At 61.3% G+C, this 18220-nt stretch overlaps 1 protein-coding gene across 2 annotated transcripts in view; it reads right to left on the bottom strand.

The window, feature by feature from the left end:
* Positions 1-18220, bottom strand: part of Clip2 (CAP-Gly domain containing linker protein 2) — a 33858-nt gene that overhangs the window by 8171 nt on the left and 7467 nt on the right. For both annotated transcript variants that reach the window (XM_090324032.1, XM_090324031.1), the window contains exons 2-8: positions 17948-18133; positions 12627-13219; positions 8197-8321; positions 7350-7563; positions 6084-6281; positions 4416-4519; positions 3499-3559 (exon numbers count right to left, since the gene is read on the bottom strand). In XM_090324032.1, coding sequence (XP_090180158.1) covers positions 3499-3559; positions 4416-4519; positions 6084-6281; positions 7350-7563; positions 8197-8321; positions 12627-13219; positions 17948-18074 — 1422 coding nt within the window. In that variant the 5' untranslated portion in view covers positions 18075-18133. The remainder of the gene's footprint in view (positions 1-3498; positions 3560-4415; positions 4520-6083; positions 6282-7349; positions 7564-8196; positions 8322-12626; positions 13220-17947; positions 18134-18220) is intronic.

Genomic DNA, 18220 nt, shown 5'->3' with positions numbered 1-18220 from the left:
AGCAGAAAAGCTGAGTGACAGCACGCAGGTCCTGGGTTCAAGCCCCAGGGTCGCCACCAAGAGTGGTCAGCAACTGGCCGGTGAACACAAATCAGCAAAGACCAGGGAAGAGGCAGCCCTCCCTCCTGGACACTGGCTTTAGCCCGGTAATGAAGGACCCACATGCATGGGCAAGAGAAACCATTATCTTGCATCTCAGAAAAGTCTGTGCTGGCTAGGTGGGTGCTTTACTACTTGAGCCATGTCCCCCACTGTTTTTGTTTTTGTTGCTTAAGACAGTGTTTACAGATCGTTTTTTCAAAACTGGGGCCCAGGCTAGGACTGTGCTTCCCTACCTCCTCCCGAGCAGCCGGATTACAGGTACCACCACTATGCCCAGTCACGCTAACGTTGGTGCCGACAGGCAGAGTCCAGAGTGGCTTTGCCATCCTCTTGCTGTGTGGAAGCCCGGGTGTGGATGGCTGATATCAGAGGGGCAGGTAGAAGGAGCGGCCGAAGGGGGAGCTTTCAGGCCTCCAGCAAAACAGACCTGCTGGGGGTCTCTACCTCTCCAAAGCCTCCGGCCAGGTCAGCAGGCACAGGTCTAGAAATAGCATCTTTACAAGTTGCCCTCTCTCAAGCTGGGCGCAGTGGCTCACACCTGCAATCCTAGCTACTCAGGAGGCTGAGATCTGAGGATCAAGGTTCACAGCCAGCCTGAGCACAAAAGAACCTGAGACTCTTATCTCCAATGAACCTCTAGAAAAGGGGAAATGGGGCTTGGCTCAAGGGTAGGGTGGTAGCCTTGAGCTGAAGAGCTCAGGGACAATACCCAGGCCCAGTTCAAGATCTATGACCCCCCCTCCCTGACATGAGAACTTAACTTGGGGTCTTCTAGCCAGACAAACAACCCTGCCTACATTTGCATACATCTGCATACATTTGCATGTGCCACTGCAGTCTGGCTGTGCTGCACCAAGGCACCGAGCCCTAAGGCCTCCTATCGTGTGGGGCAGGCTCTCCACAGGTAACCAGGGCTGGCCTTCCTTTCCTGCTTTGGCAGCCACCGTGGGACGTTCTACTCTGTGCACACAGCTGCAGAGCCACAGCCGCTCTGGAGGGCATCCAGGCCTGCGGACACCCCAGGGGTCTGCTCGCCCCCATGGCTGCCACTGCCCCCGCGCCCCGGGTTCTCATCTCTGTGTGCTGCAGCCAGGCCCAGGCCCTGTGGGAGGCTGGCAAAGCCACGTCCTGCAGCCACAGCGGGTGAGGGGGCCTGGAGCAGCCCAGCCCTCATGGCCCCGAGCCCGGGAAGCTCTGGCGGGGCGGGCGGCGGGCGCGTTACCCTGTTGTCCACTAACTCCCTGAGCAGCCGCTCGGCCTGCGCCTTCTCCAGTAGCAGGCTCTGCTCCAGCTCCCCAATGCGGGCGTGCTCCAGCTGGGTCTGGGTCTGGCTCCACCCAGGGACACGGAGACACGGCGCAGGGGAGGGGGGCACATGGGGAGAGGAAGCCGGAGAAAGAGAGGAAAGAGAGAGAGGAAAGAGAGGAGGCATCATCGTCCAGGAGCTGGCAGTGACAGGCATGGGGACACAGCTCGGCCTGGCTGGGGGCGGAGCGGGAGCGGGGGGGCTGCGCACCCCTCCTCCCTGGAGCCCCCCAGCCCTTTCCTCCCTCCGCTGGGGGCCTGGGACTGGTCTCGGGCATAGGGTCCTGCACATGGGACCCCAGGATTCCTGGCACCCCAGGGGACGTTTTGAGCATTGTGACCCACGCCACCCGGACCCCCCTGTGGCAGAGCCAGGCTCCATCGCAGTCCCGGCCTCGGCTGCGTGAGCACAACACCACTTTGTCCCCAGCTTCCAACACCCGCGCCAGGCCAACAAAGCCGTGCATTCTCGGGCTGGGGCGCCTGGCATTCGGATCCCCCGTGACAGCCGCGGAGAACCGCCTGCCCTGGGGAGGAGGCGGGACGGGGCCCAGCGGCCCCAGCAGACCCCCGCCGCGCTCTGGGAGAGGAAGACCCCAGCAAGCAGCAGGCGGGGCATCGCAGAACCCCCAGAGCCCAGGCAGAGGGACGCGGCCCCAGGCGCTGCTCGGCTGGCAATGACTCTCAGGAGGGGCCGAGGGGAGGCCGGCAGTCTCACATGTTATTGACTCTGCCGGGGACCACAGGCCTCCGCGCTCACACGGGGCAGTGGCTGGGATGGCAGGTGCAAGCCACGGCCGCTGGCCCTCTGGGGTTGTCTCCCTTCAACTCCGCTGACCACACCCCAAAACCCATCACAACGGAACCAGACGACTCTGCCCCCAGGGGGGCGGGAGGAGGCAGCCGGGGGTGAGATCGGGCGCCCGGTTATCCCCGATTTCCAGCTCTGACGGCTCGCCCACACCTCCTGGCCCACACCTCCCAGGCTTTGCCTCTCTTCACCACTCCAGAGCGAAGGGGTCCAAGATACTTCTCGTTGTTTCAGGCCTGGGACCGTGATTCAAACTCAGTACCTGACACTTTCACTCACTGACCAGTGGTGCTCTACCAACTGAGCCACGCCTCTGACTTCCCAAAATACTCCCAAAGGAGAAAGGACTCACTGCCTATGGACCCTAGACGCCCAACAGCCAGCGGAGTCCTCAAGTGACAGCGGATTCTAGGCTGAGCACAGGGACACACACCCGTAGCCCCGGCACTCTGGTGGCTGGGACAGGATGGCAGCAAGCTCTGGGCAAGCCTGGGCCAGACGGCAAGACGGTATCTCCAAGGAAACTTTGGTGCTACACGTGGCGGCTCATGTCTGTCATCCTAGCTACTCAGGAGGCTGAGATCTGAGGATCACAGTTCAAAGCCAGCCTGGAGAGTCTCAGGCAAGTCTGTGAGGCTCGTAGCTCCAATTAACTATGAGGAAACTGGAAGTGATGCCATGGCTCAACGTGGCAGAGCACTAGCTTTGAGCTGAAGAGCGCAGGGACGGAGCCTAGGCCCTGAGTTCAAGCCCCAGAACTAACCAAAACAATAATAAGAACACTACACTTTGGCCTGGCCTGTGCGAGGCCCCAACGCCATCTCACCTGATGTTTGGGCACGGTGGCTCAGCCTGTTGTACCAGCCACGGGGCACAATGCTGGGCACAGCATAGGAGCCTGCCAGCCCCGGCCAGGCCTGGCATAAATGAAGACCCTACCTTGGAAACAGCCACGACAAGACGGGGCTGGAGACATGGCTCAGGCAGCAGAACACTGCCTAGCAAGCTTCAGTTCCAACCCCAAGTACTGCCAGGTAGAGGCTTTGGGCGGCACAGAACCTGGACCTGAGAGGCGTAGAGGGGTCAGGAAGGCGTCCCTGAGCTGGGCAGCGGGGAGCTGGTGTTCAGGCATTTGGGGGCTGCAGCTCTGGGGCGGAGGAGGGGGGAAGCGGGGCCGGGCACGTGCCAGGAAGCTCATCACCCCGGGAGCACGAGGTGAGGCTGCAGGTCCCCCAGAGCCCACCCCGCCTGGGGCCCCGCCGGCCACGTGGGCATCCTACCTCCAGGTCCCCCTTGGTGATGGACTCCTCCTCCACGCGGAACTGCAGGTCCTCCACCTTCCTGCAGGCACAGAGGGGGCTGACCGTGCCGTGCAGAGCTTTCCAGAAGGTTCCATAGGCCCCTTTCCCCCTGAACTGGCCAGGGTGGAAGAGGCCAAGGCTGGCAGGCAGGGAGGCAGCTACAGATGTCACGGTGGTGAGGAGGGCGGGAGGGCTCGGCTCTCATCCCCGGGGCCCCTGCAGGACTCGGGGAATTCGTGCACGAGCGGGCACAGGCTCCTTCCCACGGTTACAGTTCTGATGGCCCAGAGGGGCCAAGGGAGAGGACAGAAGAGGGGGCCACAGCCAGGCCCTCCTGGAACTCAATGCCATGGCCTCCACGTCTGTGTGTTGCCATGGAAACTGGACAACCCTCTCCCCCACCCACCAGATAAAAATACACCCCGTCTCCCAGCCAGATGGAGAGTGGCTCTGGGTGCCTGCCTGGGCCGAGCGCCCAAAACACAGATGCGAGGGGCGGTGCAGGGGGTGGGGGAGGAAGGCAGAGACTCCCGTCACCCCGAGAAGATGCCTGGACGCCTCTGTGCAGGGCAGGGATGGTGGGGGCCGCACCCCTCCTTCTGTGGGCCCCAGCCTTGTTGGCACTGACATGAAGAGTTTTTAGCCCACTCCTGGGGTCTGTGATTCGGGCCAGCCCTGCCTCTAACACGGCTTCCTGGCCCGGTGCTGGCCGCTGCTCGGGCTCTGTCCAGGAGAGTGCATGGCTGGTGGCACGGGATCTGGGCCCAGGCTTCTCCCTGGCCCCGAGGATGCCCAGCCAGTGGGCAGGGCAGGATCCCTCCCTCCATGCAGGAATGAACAGGGTCCCAGGTGCCCAGGCGGGGCTGGGACAAGACTGGCCCTGAGGCCACACCCACCTCCTCTCCTCCTCCAGCTGGTTGAACAGCTCCACCTTCTCCTTCCGTGCACTGTCCACCAGCAGCCGTGCCCGCTGCAGCTTCTCCTCCACCTCTGCAACGTACTGCGGCCCCAGGGCCAGGCAGGGTGAGCGTCCCGAGCCCAGGGCCGGGCACGGTGAGCGCCCTGCACCCCTGGGGCCCCAAGAGCTGCTGCCATGCCTGCCATGTGCCCATCCAAGCCAGAATGGCAACTGGCAAAGCCCCTGTCACAGGGAACTTAGCTTTATGACCCTCACGGAGGTTTCTGCTGTTGTTTCCCATGGTGGCAATGGGGCTTGGGCTCAGGACCTTTCACTTGGTTGTTTGTTTGGCTCAAGGCTGGTGCTCAACCACTTGAGTCAGCTCCACTTCAGCTTTTTGGTGGTCAATTAGAGATACGAGACTCAGGGGCTTTGCTGCCTGGGCTGGCTGCGTCGCCATCCTCAGTTCTCAGCCTCCCGGGTGGCCGGGGTGACAGCGTGGGCCTCGGGACCTCGCACTGTCACTTGGCTTGCTGGACTGGCTGGTGCTCTGCCTCTTGAGCCATGCCTGGGGTCCAGTTTTCGCTGGCTTTGTGGAGATAGGGTCTTACAGGCTTGTCTGCCCTGCTGGCCTTGTACTGAGCTGCAGGCTTCAAGTCCCTGCGTGTCGAGGCCCGCAGCGGGCTTCACAGACATGAGTTCATTAGGTTCTGCAGTGCTGAGGAAGGAAGCCCGGCCCCTGCAGTGTGAGCCACTCTACCACTGAGCCACAGCCAGCCCGGGGCCTGGACTCCATCGAGAAGAAAGTGGGCCCGGAGGAGGCCATCACTGCAGAGCTAAAAACATCTGTATTCAGGAGGCTGAGATCAGAGGATCACGGTTCAAAGCCAGGAACGTCCATGAGATTCTTACCTCTAATGAACCACCGGAAAGCTAAAAGTGGAAGTGTGGCTCACGTGGTAGAGCACTGACAGGAAAGCTCAGGGACAGTGCTCACTGCGCCTTGAGTGACACCACCAGGGGACGCTGAGCTTTGGGTGAGTCTTGTTACCCACCCATCCTCCCCAAAGCCAGACCTGAGATGGGGGGCGGGGAGCTGCATGCACACCGAGACCACCCGCTGAAGAGGAAAGCCAAAACCCACGAAGAGCAGCAGGGGAGCGGCTGTGTCACAGCACAGCAACCGTGAATGGACCGCCACGCAGCCTTTAAGATGGAGACGCCAAAGGGCAGGGGAGGCTTCAGGCATGGGGGCACACACGGGCAGTCCCAGCTACTTAGCAGGCAGAGATAGGAGGATCAAGACTCACAACCAGACAAAAGGGTGCGACTGGGCAGGAGAAACAATACTAAAGCAAAAGCGGCCAGGAGCAGCGGCTTGAGCGGCAGAGCCCGTGTCTGGTGAGCACAAGGCCCTGAGGTCCAAAGAACTTCCATGACTGGAACATTCTCGCTGTTACTAGGACAGAACAAGCAAGTTTGGGGGCCAGCCCTGGGCGCCATTCACTGGCCCACCTGGTGGACGGGAAAGTCCACATGGAGCCCGGCCAGGTGTGCTGGCTGGGATGGGCGTGGTGACTGGAGGACAGGTGCGGGGAGCTGCCTGGAGCCCCGATGCCAGGACCCCCACTCCGACCGGGCCCCCCACCGCCGGGCCCCGGAGCACCTGCTCATGCTGAGCCTTGAGCAGGGCGATCTCTTTCTCCACCTCGCAGATGTGGCTGGTGGCCTTGGCCACCTCGGCGCGCTCCAGGTCGCGCTCGGCCAGCAGCTGCTCGATGTGCTGCTGCTTCTCCTTCAGCGCCTCCTGCAGGGCCGTGGTGCCCGAGATCTTGCGGGCGTAGCGTGAGGACGTCTCTGTGAGCTGTGGACACGTTGGGGGGGGGGGGAAGCTGGGGTTTGGTGGCCCCCGGAGCGCTAGCCCTGCCCTCTGCCCTGATCTGGACTCCCTGGACCTTGCAGACCCACCAAACACACTCGGGGGCCTCACCCAGAGTGAGGTCCTGATGGCCAGGGCCCCAGTGCATTCATGGCGGTGCCCCTCCCCTGGCTAGCACTGCCTGGGGCTGAGCTGGCAGGCAGCCCTCCACCCAGCCACCCCTCCTCGGCCACAGCCCTTTCTGAGTCCAGTGCCATTGCCTGGGAAGGGCCTGTGCCAACAGATCAGCATACAATAAATGTACACGGACCCACGTCCCTATAACAAGAAACGCACTCCCTCTCCCTCCGAGGCCAAGGCTTGAACTTGGACTGTATGCTCAGCTCGCTGGCTCGCTTGGCTGGCACTCTATCACTTGAGCGATGCCTCCAACCCAACCAACACATTTTTATCTTTGTTCAAAAACTCTACACTTGAAGGCAGGCCCGGTGGCTCGCGCCTTTAATCCCAGCTACTCAGGAGGCTGAGATTTGAGGATCGAGGCTCAAAGCCAGCTTGGGCACTAAAGTCTGTGAGACACTTATCTCCAACTGTCCATCAGGAAACCGGAAGTGGCGCTGTGGCTCAAGGGGTAGGGCGGTAGCCTTGAGCTGAAGAGCTCGGGGACAGCGCCAAGGCCCAGTGTTCAAGCCCCACGACCTACCAAAAACAAAAAACCTCTAAACTTGATTGGGTGCCAGTGGCTCTGGTCTGTCATCCTAGCTTCACAGATAAAACTGGAGCTGCAAATCAAGTGGTGGAGCACTAGATATATATATATATCTTTTTTTTTTTTTTTGCAAGTCTTGGGGCTGGAACTCAGGCACCTTTTACTCAAGGCTAGCACCCGTGGAGCCCTAGCTTTGAGCACAAGAAACTCAGGGACAGCACCCAGGCCTGAACTCAAGGCTAGGACTGGAAAGAAGAAAAAAAAAAGCATAACATAAAGAAGTCCTGATTGAGCGAGCGAAGGCACGGAGGGGGCCAGGCCTGCACCCGGGGTCCCGCGCTCACCAGGCCGCTGCGGCTGGGCCGGCCCCCGACCGAGGAGGCCACGGAGCTGACGGAGCTGATGGAGGAGCTGCTGGGGCTGTGGGTGAGCGCGGAGACGCCCATGGCCATGCGCTTGGCCTTCTTGGCCTTGGCCGGGCTGGTGGACGGGAAGCCAATGCGGATCACCTTGTGGATGGGCGCGAAGAGACCGAACTTGGGTGGGCACTGGAAGTACCTGGGGGAGTGGAGAGGACCCCTGCCGTGGCAGCCATGCGCCCCTTCACTCACAGCCCCCGCGAGAACCGCCCAGGAGGGTGGATGGGGCGCCCACCCGGGGAAGACGGCAGGGATGCGCTGTGCCCCACCACACCCACCACGGCTCCCCCAGGCCATTCAGAACCCCCAGACACGGGGGGTGTGGCCACACCAGCTCTGCTCGGAGAGGGGCAGCTCCACTGCTCAAGGGCCTGTCTGCCCCACATCCTGAGCGGGGAGGGAGGCGGGGACCAGGCAGAGTGTTGTCATGGAAACCCAGGCTCTGCTGGGCTCAGGCTGCTCTGATTATGGGCTGTGTGCTGGGCTTCACCGTCCCCACCCATCCAGGCAGCCTCAGTCCCTTTCCTCCCTTGATTACCTTGTCAGAGATGGCAGGATGCAGGCAGCCCCTCTGTGCTTTGAGAGGCCACCTTGATGGGCACAGCCAGACAGTGTTGCTAGGGACCGTGGCCGCCTCAGCCACGTGCACGCAGAGCGGGGAATGGGGGACATGGCCAAGTCCTGTCTGCCTCAGTCCACCATGGTGGACACTAAGGGCGGGCACCCCCACGAGGACCACCCCCTCCCCCCATCTCCCTCGCAGCCACCGCACCTGGTACCGGCCACCGCGCCGTCGTTCTTCCCCAGGGGCTCATCCAGCTCCACGCCGCACCACTCGCCCTTGGCGAAGTCCGTCTCCCCCACGTACCGCACCACGCCTGTCTTCGTCCCGCCAACCTGTGCCACGGGGAATTCAGCCCAAGCTCAAAGGGGGTACAGGGGGAGACTGTACCCCACAAGAAGCGGGCACTGGGGCTGGGAGCATGGCCTAGTGGTAGAGTATTCGCCTAGCATGCATGAAGCCCTAGGTTCCATTCCTCAGCACCACGGACACAGAAAAAGCCAGAAATGGCGCTGTGGCTCAAGTGGCAGAGGGCTAGCCTTGTGCAAAAGAAGTTCAGGGACAGTGCCCAGGCTCTGAGTTCAAGCCCCAGGACTGGCAAAAAAAAGTGGGGACAGACGAAGGGGGACCTCACAGACACGGGGCGGGTGTGGCACAGGCCCCAGCGCCTCGCAGGCGTGTGCCATGCGGAGAGGTGGCACCCATCAGCGTCTAGACCCTGCTGCTTACATGCTGAATGAGCGTGGGGCATCTCCTGGCCTCCGAGCCCAGCACCTCCACCCACTGAAAGCCTCAGAGATTGTACAATTGTGCTGCTGCCGGGCGGGGAGCACACAGCCAAGTGTACACATTCGTGGGCTGCGTGACCGCGTGGCATGGTGAGGGACGGGCATGGTGAGAGACGAGCATGCTGAGTGGTTCATGTGCAATCTGTGGCCAGTCACCATGAGTGGAAATCACCCTCCCGGATGGAACAGGCCAGCCGCCCCTCAGAACCCAGGCAGGCAGGCACTCTCCACTCCAGGAACAGACCCCCTTCCGGCTTCCCACTGGGTGTCTGGATATAAGAGCCTCACAGCAGACGCGATGGCTCAAGTCTGTCATCCTAGCCACTCAGGAAGCTGAGATCTGAGGATCACGGTTGGAAGCCAGCCTGGGCAGCAAAGTCTGTGAGACTGATCTCCAGTGAACTGCCAGAAAAACAGAAGTGGGCCTGTGGCTCAAAATGGTGGAACAGGAGCCGTAAGCTGAAAAGCTGAGGGACAGCACCCAGGCCCTGAGTTCAAGATCTAGAACCAAAACCCAACCCAAAACTTAAGTCTCATGGTTTTGTCTGCCTGGGCTGGCCTCAAATCCTGATCCTTGGATTCCAGCCTCCTGAGCAGGATTACAGGTATTACCCATTGGTGCCTGGCTTATGCCCTTATTCTTGAGAATTTTTTTGGTTGTTCTTTGTTTTGCCATTTGTCAGTGGTGAGGTTTGAACTCAGGGCCAAAGTGCTGAGAACTTTTGCTCAAGACTAACACTATCTCTTCAAGGCACAGCTCCACTTCTGGTTTAGGTGGTTAACTGGAGGTAAGAGCGTCACGGGTGGTGGTGGCAGAAGCTTAGCCTAGTGATAAAGTGCCACCTACCATGAATAGGGTCTAATTCCTTGGAACTACATACAAAGAAAATGCCGTAAGTGGCGCTGTGGCTCAAGTGGCAGAGCACTAGCCTTGAGCAAAAAAGTGTCCAAGGACAGGGCTTTTCTACCCAGACTGGGTTCCAATCAGATCTCGGCTTCCTGAGTATCCAGGATTGCAAGCATGCGCCACTGGCTTTCTTGAGGAGCTTTGCTGGGTCTCTTCCTCTGAGAGGCTCCAAAGCGTTAGTGCTGTGTTAAGAAGTTTAAAGCCACTCAGAATCCTGCCCTGTGTCCAGCCAGGACCCGCGGAGTCAGGCTGTGTCCATCCAGTCCCACAGAGACAGGCCCAGGTCCAGGACTTATGTCCAACAGGGACCCAAAGCGATGGGCTCTCCTCGCCACGCACTGTGCCTTCCCCTCCTCTCAGGTGCCATGGCTTTCTGACAATGTGAGTCCCTTTCCATCCTCCATCCTGGGATCCTGTGGGCCGAGGCTGGTCAACCCTAGGGAGTTTTCTCAAGTTACTGGATGGTCCACTCTCCATTTTTCCTGGTCCAATGTTTCTGCAACCACATTCATTTAGCTGTTAGACATGCTGCACAACTTCTGCGAAGGGCTTCTCTTTAGCCATGTATGGTGGTATACGCCTGTCGTCCTAGCTACTTCAGAGGCGGAGGAAGGAGGGAGATCAGAGTCCAAGGACAACCTTGGGAAAACACCTAAAATGCTCCCTGAAAAACCAAGTAAGTAACAAGACCCGGGAATGGCAGGGAATGGCCAAGTGGTAGAGCCTACCAAGAAGCAAGCTCTGAGTTCAAATTCCCAAACTCCAAAAAGCCATACAGTTCCTTCCTCTCTCTCTCCATGTGTCAGATAGCCTTCATTTTATCTTCTAACACTTCTTATTTCTGCAGTCACACTTTACTTTCCAGAGTTGTATGGCACGGCGAGTATTCATGTGCACATACATATTCATGATCCTCATGCATATTCATGGACATCTATTCAAGGGTCTTTGGAGAACGAGGTCCCGTTCCAGATCCCAGCCTGTGTGCCGTCCGTCGCCAGCCAAAGGCAGAGAGGGTAGAGATGGGGTGGAAGTGACCTCATGATTTTTCTCTAGCTCCTGGCCTGGCACAGGCCCCACTTCCAGGGCCCCCAGGAGGCTGACTCAGCATGTGCCTGTCTGGAATGACTGCCAAGGGTGCTTCTGCCTCCCCTCATTCTGGCTCTGAGCGTGGTTTTGGTGGATTTCCAGCTCTGTTACAGCCATCTCTTCGGTTCTTTGTCCTTGAGCATTTAAAGTCTTTTTCTAAACAAACAAAAAAAAGCTCAGGCAATGGTTCATGCCCAGAAGCCCAGCTACTCAACATGCTGAGAGCTGAGAAGGGCGATTCGAAGCCAGCCTAGGAAGGAAAGTCCATGGGATTCTTATCTCTAACCAGGAACAAAAAGAAAAAGAGGAAAAGCCTGGCAGCAGTGGTTCGTACCTATATTCCTAGCAACTTAGGAGGCTGACATCTGAGGATCACGGGTTTTTTGTTGTTTATTTATTTTATTTTTTGCCAGTTCTGGGCTTGAACTCAGGGTCTGGGCACTGTCCTTGAACACTTTTTGCTCAAAGCTAGTGCTCTGCTTCTTGAGCCACAGCAATACTTGTTTTTTCTATGTTTGTGGTACTGCGAAACTGAACCCAGGTCTTCATGCATGCTAGGCCAGACTCCCAGCCCCAGGAGGACCACAGTTTGAAGTTAACCTGGGCAGGAAAGTCCACGAGACTCTTATTGTCAATAAACTACCCAGAAAAAGCTGGAAGTGGTGCTGTGGCTCAAGAACAGAGTGCAGGCCCTGAGTTCAAGCACAAAAAATGACATGAAATAAAGTTTTTGAAGTGATGGACGTCCTGAGTGGAGAAGGCAGGCTTGCGTGGTGGCTGGGGTCACATGCAGGGGCGTGGTCCGGGCGGTAGGGCGTGGCTGTGTGATTAGCATGGTTTGGAGGCAGAGGTGGGGGCATGGCTCAGAGGGCAGGGGGACGGCTCAGATAAAGGCCAGCCCCGTACAGAAGCAGAAGACCCAACATAAAGACCTATCTGGCTAGATGGAGTAAGAGGGAGAGGAGGGAGGGAGAGAGGGAGGGAGGGAGGGGTCAGAAGTGCAGTCCCTGGGCCCATAGGAGCCTTTCTAGGGGTCTTAGCTAAAACAGCGACAAAGGGCCAACAGCCTGGACTGCGATCCTCCTACCTCCACCCCCTGACCGACGAGAACCAGACATGCTCTCCTAGGCCCAGCCTCTAGATGCCTCTCCACTGGATTCACAGACTCATGTGAGGTGGGAAACAGAAGCTTTGCACTCCCTAGGTCACACTCCCGAGGGGCTGGGCACCCGCACCCTGCCACATCTTCACCTCAGTGAGCCCGCCTGGCACACAGCTCAGCCACGTGCCTGGAGACTGCAGCAAGGGAAGGCTGGAGGCGGCCTCGGTCCTCTCCCCTCAGAGGGGGCCTCTGTCCACTCCCAGGACAACAGGGAGGGACCCAGGGGTGCAGACCTGCCTGCCCAGGGCAAGAAGACAAGCTGCTTGAGGCACTCAGCTCTACTAACGGCTCGTCCTCTGATGACATCACAGCCTAGTGGGGTGTTGGGGGTGTGGCCGTCCTGATGACATCACAGCCTGGTGTGCTGTCGGGGGCGTGGCCGTCCCGATGACATCACAGCCTAGTGGGGTGTCGGGGGCGTGGCCATCCCGATGACACCACAGCCTGGTGTGCTGTCGGGGGCGTGGCTCACGGGGCTCCTGCTCCACCAATGGGCTCATCCACTGCCGCCGGGGGCGGGGCCTGGCTGGAGGACCCTCACAGTGGGGGCTTCCGGGCTTCCCCGGCATCTGCTGGGGCCCTGGTCCCAGGGAGCAGAGACCAAACGCGCTGGGCAGAGGCAGGCAGGCACCGGAGTGGGGGGGGTGGGGGGCAGGAGGGCGGGCAGGAGGGAGGGCGGGGCGCCCCGGCTCACCAGCACGCGGTCCCCCAGCCGCAGGTCCTTGTCGCCGCCGCGCTTGACGGAGCCGCTGTCGGACAGGTTGGAGCCGGACTCGTTGCCGGGCTTGCCGGGGCCCAGCACGGCGTCGCGCAGCGGCAGGGCGCGTCCGGGCGGCGGCGTGGCGCAGCCGCCGGCGTGCAGGGACAGGTTCTGCGCGGTGAGCGGCTCGCGGGCCGGGTCCCCGCGGGCCGGGTCCCCGCGCGCCGGCTCCGCGCCCTCGGCCGGCTGCCGCGCCAGCTTGGACGGCCGCGTGAAGATGCCGCGCAGCGCCGGGCACTCGAAGTAGCGCACGCCGCCCACGGCGCCGTCGTTCTTGCCCACGGGCTCGTCCAGCACCACGCCGGCCCACTGCCCCGGCGCGAACTGCGTCTCCCCGAGGAACTGCACGGCGCCCGGCTTCACGCCGTTCACCCACACGCGCTCGCCCACCGCGAAGTCGCCCGTCGACTCGTCGCCCGCCTCGGCCGGCCGCGCGCCGCCGCCGCCCGGGGGCCTCTCCGGCTTCTCCGGGGCGGCGGGGCCGGGGGCCGGGGCGGGGGCCGGCGCGGGCTTGTGCTGCGGGGACCCTGCGGGCAGGCGGGCGGAGAGGGGAGGGCGTGGTGAGGACCCGGCCCCCCTACTCCTCCCCCCCCCACGGGGCTCCTCCCCTCCCCCGATGGGGAGGGCGCGGTGAGGACCCGACCCCCCCCCGCGGGGCTCCTCCCCTCCCCTCCCCTCCCCCTCCCGGCCCCCAGAGCCCTGGCCCGGCCTGGCTCCTCCTCCCCAGCCCCCACCCTCAGGTCAGCGAGGACACAGGTGTGAACCCCCACACCCACTTTTCCCTCCCGGTCAGGTAGGCCCAGGCGACCTCCAGCGCATCCTCCGGGGACTGGGGCGTGTGCCACCCGCCCTGGGGCGTCCCCAGGCCCCGTCCACTCCCGCCATCCCTCCAGACAACCGCTTCCATGCCAGGGTCGGGGGACCAAAGCCACCCGGGGCTCTTAACCAAGGCCACTCGAGGCCCCTCGGGGCTCCATCCTGTCCTCTCGGCCTCAGCCTGTGCCCTGCCAGCTGAGATGGGGTTCACGCCTGTGATTCCAGCTTCGCAGAGCATCCTGGTTCCAAGCCAGCCCAAGCAGGGAAGTCCCTAAAACCCTCATCTCCAGTGAATCAGCCAGAAAACGGAAGTGCTAAAGCACCAGACCCAGGCAGAAGAGCCAAGAAAAAGCAAGAGGCCCTGAATTCAGACCCAGTACACACGCTCGCGTGCACACGTGCACACACGCACACACACACAGAGTGTCCTCCCCTCCCCGGGGCTCAGGCCCGCCAGCCTCCGGGTGAAGACCCAGTCAGGGAGAGAAGGAAAGGGACAGTACATGAGCCTTCCCAAGGCAACCAGCAGCCTTCAGCTCAGAGGCCAAGGCCTTGCCCACAGCTACACAGCCTGGCCCGCGGCTACACAGTGGACCAGGGGCTCTAACCCGGGGTGGGGGAGGGGTCCTTGTGCTATCTACAGGGGAGTGGAAGCCACCAGCTTAGAGCCCCTCGGCAAGGGCGTGGCGGCAGCCCCTGCTCAGGGCCTGACCAAGCCCGGGGGAGCCTTGTGGACTACACAGCAGGTACACCTGGCCCCGTCACCACATCCCATTCCTATTTCTAAACGTCTCTTTGTGACCCAACAGCCAGGTGCACACAGGGTCTGGTCTCTACCTGTCCCGGAGTTCTCTCAGAGCCAGAGAAAACTTCCCAACGGCCGGGGGACCCAGTATGGCTATTCTTAGCAAAAAGTAGCCTTCCCAGCTGTCCTCCATCGCAGCTGCCCCGGCCCTGGGGACCCTCAGGTGCTCTCCCCCTCCTCCTTGCCCCTTCCAGATCGCCCAGGCCTGCACACCAGTTGTTTTAACAGCTGTTCAGATCCAGCTCATGAGTCCCGGTGCTCAGACACACCCGCTCCTCACCCGTCACAGGCCCCTAGGCTGTCCCCGCAGCTCCGGGACCCCCGCCATCCAATTCCCCACACACTACCGGAGGCTGGGCAGCCAAGGAGACGGCGACAGGGCACACAGCCCCAAGACTATCCAGCAGCTCTGGCTCGGCCTGGCCAAGCCCTCAGTGCCTCAGTGTCCCTGAGACAACAAACGCTTAGGTCGGAACCCACTGCAGACAGCTAAGTGGGATGATTCACACGTGCAGTCCCAGCTCCTAGGAGGCAGAGGCAGGATTGAAGTTCAAGGTTGGCAGGCCCGGGCCAAAGAGCAAGACCCCATCGGAAAACCAAGCGAAAGAGCACTCAAGTGGTAGAGTCAATCCAGCCACGTCCTGAGACCGCGGGCAGAATGGTCACCCCAGACTCCAAGGGGAGAGTTTGGCAGGTCTGGGGTGCAGCCCCTAGAGATGGGCACCCTCGCAAAGCCCAGGGCCCCAAGACAGCCAGCAGGGAGCAGAGACACACACCTGCGCACCCATCTCTAGGAACAGCTGCTTCCGGCCTGAAGTGGGACTGACAGGGGCCCTGGCTTCAAAGCAGGGCTGAGGGCGCCTGGAGCAGCTGGGGTGGCAGGCAAGCGGGGTGCTCAGAAAGCAAGGGGGGCTTTCCCCCCCTATGTCTGGTGACAGCTGTAGCCAGGCTGGCGGACGGGGCGAGACGCACTAAGCTGCTGTCTGTAATTTAGAGCCCACCCCACCCCAAGAGCCACAGCCTGGGGTGGAAGGCTAAAGGGTTCCCATGACCTCTGGCCCCCACTTCCTTCCCAGATCCCCTCCCCTCCCAGACTCTGCAGAAGCTGATGGCAGCTCAATCCACGCCCCACACCCAGCACAGCAGGGACCCGCTACATGCTGCCTGGAGACCCCTGGCCACACGAGGACGCCAGGGTCCAAGCCTCACAGAGCCCAGATGGGGGCTGTGGGGAGCCCGGCGACGTTCACCTACTCTCCCTCCTGGACCTCCCTGACTGTCCTTCCCCAGGCTTCTAGAAAATCCCAGGCCACCTTCCCATGATAACCGACTGCTACCCTCTGTCCCCCCTGGGCCCCACTGTGCCTGGAAGCGGTGCCGTGCTCAAGTGGTAGAGCTCTAGTCTTGAGAAAATCCAAAAGTCCAAGGACAGGATAGAGAGAGAGAGAGAGAGAGAGAGAGAGAGAGAGAGAGAGAGAGACAGAGAGAGAGAGAGAGAGACGGAGAGAGAGAGAGAGAGAGAGAGAGAGAGAGGGGGGGGGGGGAGGGAGAGAACGAGAACCGCAGGGGGCCTGGCCGTTACCCAGCACCCCAGCACGAGCCCCACCCTGTGCCCTGCGGCCTTGGGTGAAGTCCGGCCAGAGTCTGGGCTCCCCAGGGGGCCACTCCTGGGCCACCCTCCCCAATGTCACCACCACCTGCTGTCAGGAAATGGGAGAAAACATCTCAACACTAGTGCTTGAGCCAGGCACTGACCACGCCTGTCACCCAGTGACTCCGGAGAGGCCGAGACCTGAGGATCTCGGTTCAAAGCCCAGGCACTAAAGCTCATGACACTCTTATCTCCAATTAACCACTAGAAAATTGGACGTGGCACTGTGGTTCAAGGGGTAGGACAGTAGCCTTGAGCTGAAGAGCTCAGGGACAGAGCCCAGGCCCAGAGTTCAAGCCCCACCACCGACCCCCACCCCCAAAAAAAGGCTGGAAGTGAGCTGTGGTTCAAGTGGAAGAGTGTTAGCCTTGAGCAAAAAGGCTCCGAGACAGACCCAGGCCTTGAATTCAGTCACCAGGACCCAGACAAAAGGGAGGGGCAATCTGCTGCAGGACAGCGCTGAGACAGCTCTAAACAACTGGCACTGGGGTTCTCCACTCAGCCTCCCCTGGCCCCCACACCCCGCAGAGCTCCTGACAGCCCCTCCCCAGGACCCAAGTCCCAGTTCTGCCTATGCAGAGGGGAAGCCAAGCACCCCTCACCCCGGGGAGTCCAGGTCAGACCTGGGACCCCCACGGGCCTCAGAGGACAGCACAGAGATGCCCACAAACCCCTGGCAGCTTTCTGGGCCTTTCCCCTCTCCAGGGGTCTCCAAGGTGGAACTGGAGCCCCCCCTCCTCTGCGGAAGGGAGCCCAGCGCCCAGGAGGCCCCGTCTGCCCCACACACACACACACACACACACACATGCTGCCTCTGCAACCCAGCAGGAAGCTCAGCGCGCTTCCAGAACCAGGCAGAACTCAGGGACACCTCCCAACCCCGGCTGCACCCAGGAGGAGGCTCCAGCCTAGAACACAGCCAGGGACGGTGTTGGGGCGGGGGCAGTGGCAGGGCGGGCAGTCCTTACCCACTAGAGAACACAGCCGGCTCCCCATGAGAAGCCCCGTGCAGGCTCCAGCAGAACCAGCCGCCCAGTTCCCAGCCCAGATCCATGGTGGACCAGTGTGGGTGCCGCAGGCCGCCCTGCTCCCCCCCGCCACGCATGCTCGCAGCCTGACCGCCCCACCCTGCACTACCACTTTCCTTCGGATGTGGATGTGGTCAGGAGCAGAACGCACAGGAGCTGCCCTTGAGCTGACCTTGGCCAATGCTGAAGGAAGCCAGGGCCGCTGGTCCTGCACCAAGTTGCCCTGTGGCCTGGACAAGTCATTTCAAATGATGCCAGCCGGGCTGTGATGGAGCCCTGGCACGGGCACCTGGGGGGGGGGCCTGAGAGAGGGGCCCTGACATCTCTGGGGTCTCCAGCACCAGGAGCTCTGGGGACAGGGTGACCCACTGGTGACACCACTGGCTCCCCATCACCCAGCTGCTGGGATGTGGGCGCCTGGCAGCCGGGGCAGGGAAGATCCCAGCCCTGCCACTCCCTGACCAGCTCTGCTCAGCTCAGTTGTGGAGCTCAGCTCAGCCGCTGGAAATGGACAGACGAGCTAAGTGGTCACGCCTGCCATCCCAGCTACTCAGGAGGCTGAGATCTGAGGAGCGAGGTTCAAAGCCAGCTGGGGCAACAAAGTCCTTAAGCCTCTGACCTCCAGCTCACCATAAAAAACAGTCACTGGTTAGTAGAGTTGTGAGTCAACTAGTAGAGCCCTAACCTATAGCAAAAGGTCGAGGGTCAGGATAGAACCCACGCCCTGAATTGAAGCCCCAGGACGAGACCCAGCCCTGGGGAGGCTGAGGCGGGAGGATGGAGCGCTGGAGGCCGGCCCGGACTGTACCACAAGGCCCCCCACCAGAAACAGCCAACCCGCCAGGAAGAGCTGCAGGAGCCAGCAGCCTTCAGGCCTCTCTGGAGGCCCGAGTCCCCACACCCCTGGAAGCAGCCCCTCCCTCCCTCCCACCCCCCTCTCCCCAGCCACACACACCTTCCTTGGAGCCCGTGGCAGCCGAGGAGGGCGAGGCAGAGCTCGTGGAGCTCGTGGAGCTCCTGCCCATGGGGCTGGAGTGCTTTCCGCTCCGGCCCGGGGGCTTCAGGCCACTGGGTTTCTGCATGGTGGCTGTCCACGTCTGTCGGGTGGGTCCAGCTCACATCCTCTCCACCGTCTTGTCACCTGTGGGCAGACGGCAGGACAGGTGACATCACATCACGCAGGGCCAGGAGGTCATGGCCCAGGCTCCTCACAACACCCAGAACACGA

This window comes from Megascapheus bottae, chromosome 34 (genome assembly GCF_031878675.1).
Source record: "Megascapheus bottae isolate mThoBot1 chromosome 34, mThoBot2.hap1, whole genome shotgun sequence".
NCBI classification, from domain to species: Eukaryota; Metazoa; Chordata; class Mammalia; order Rodentia; family Geomyidae; genus Megascapheus; species Megascapheus bottae.
Note: the sequence above shows the minus strand (reverse complement) of the source record. Positions and strands in the feature narration are given on the sequence as shown.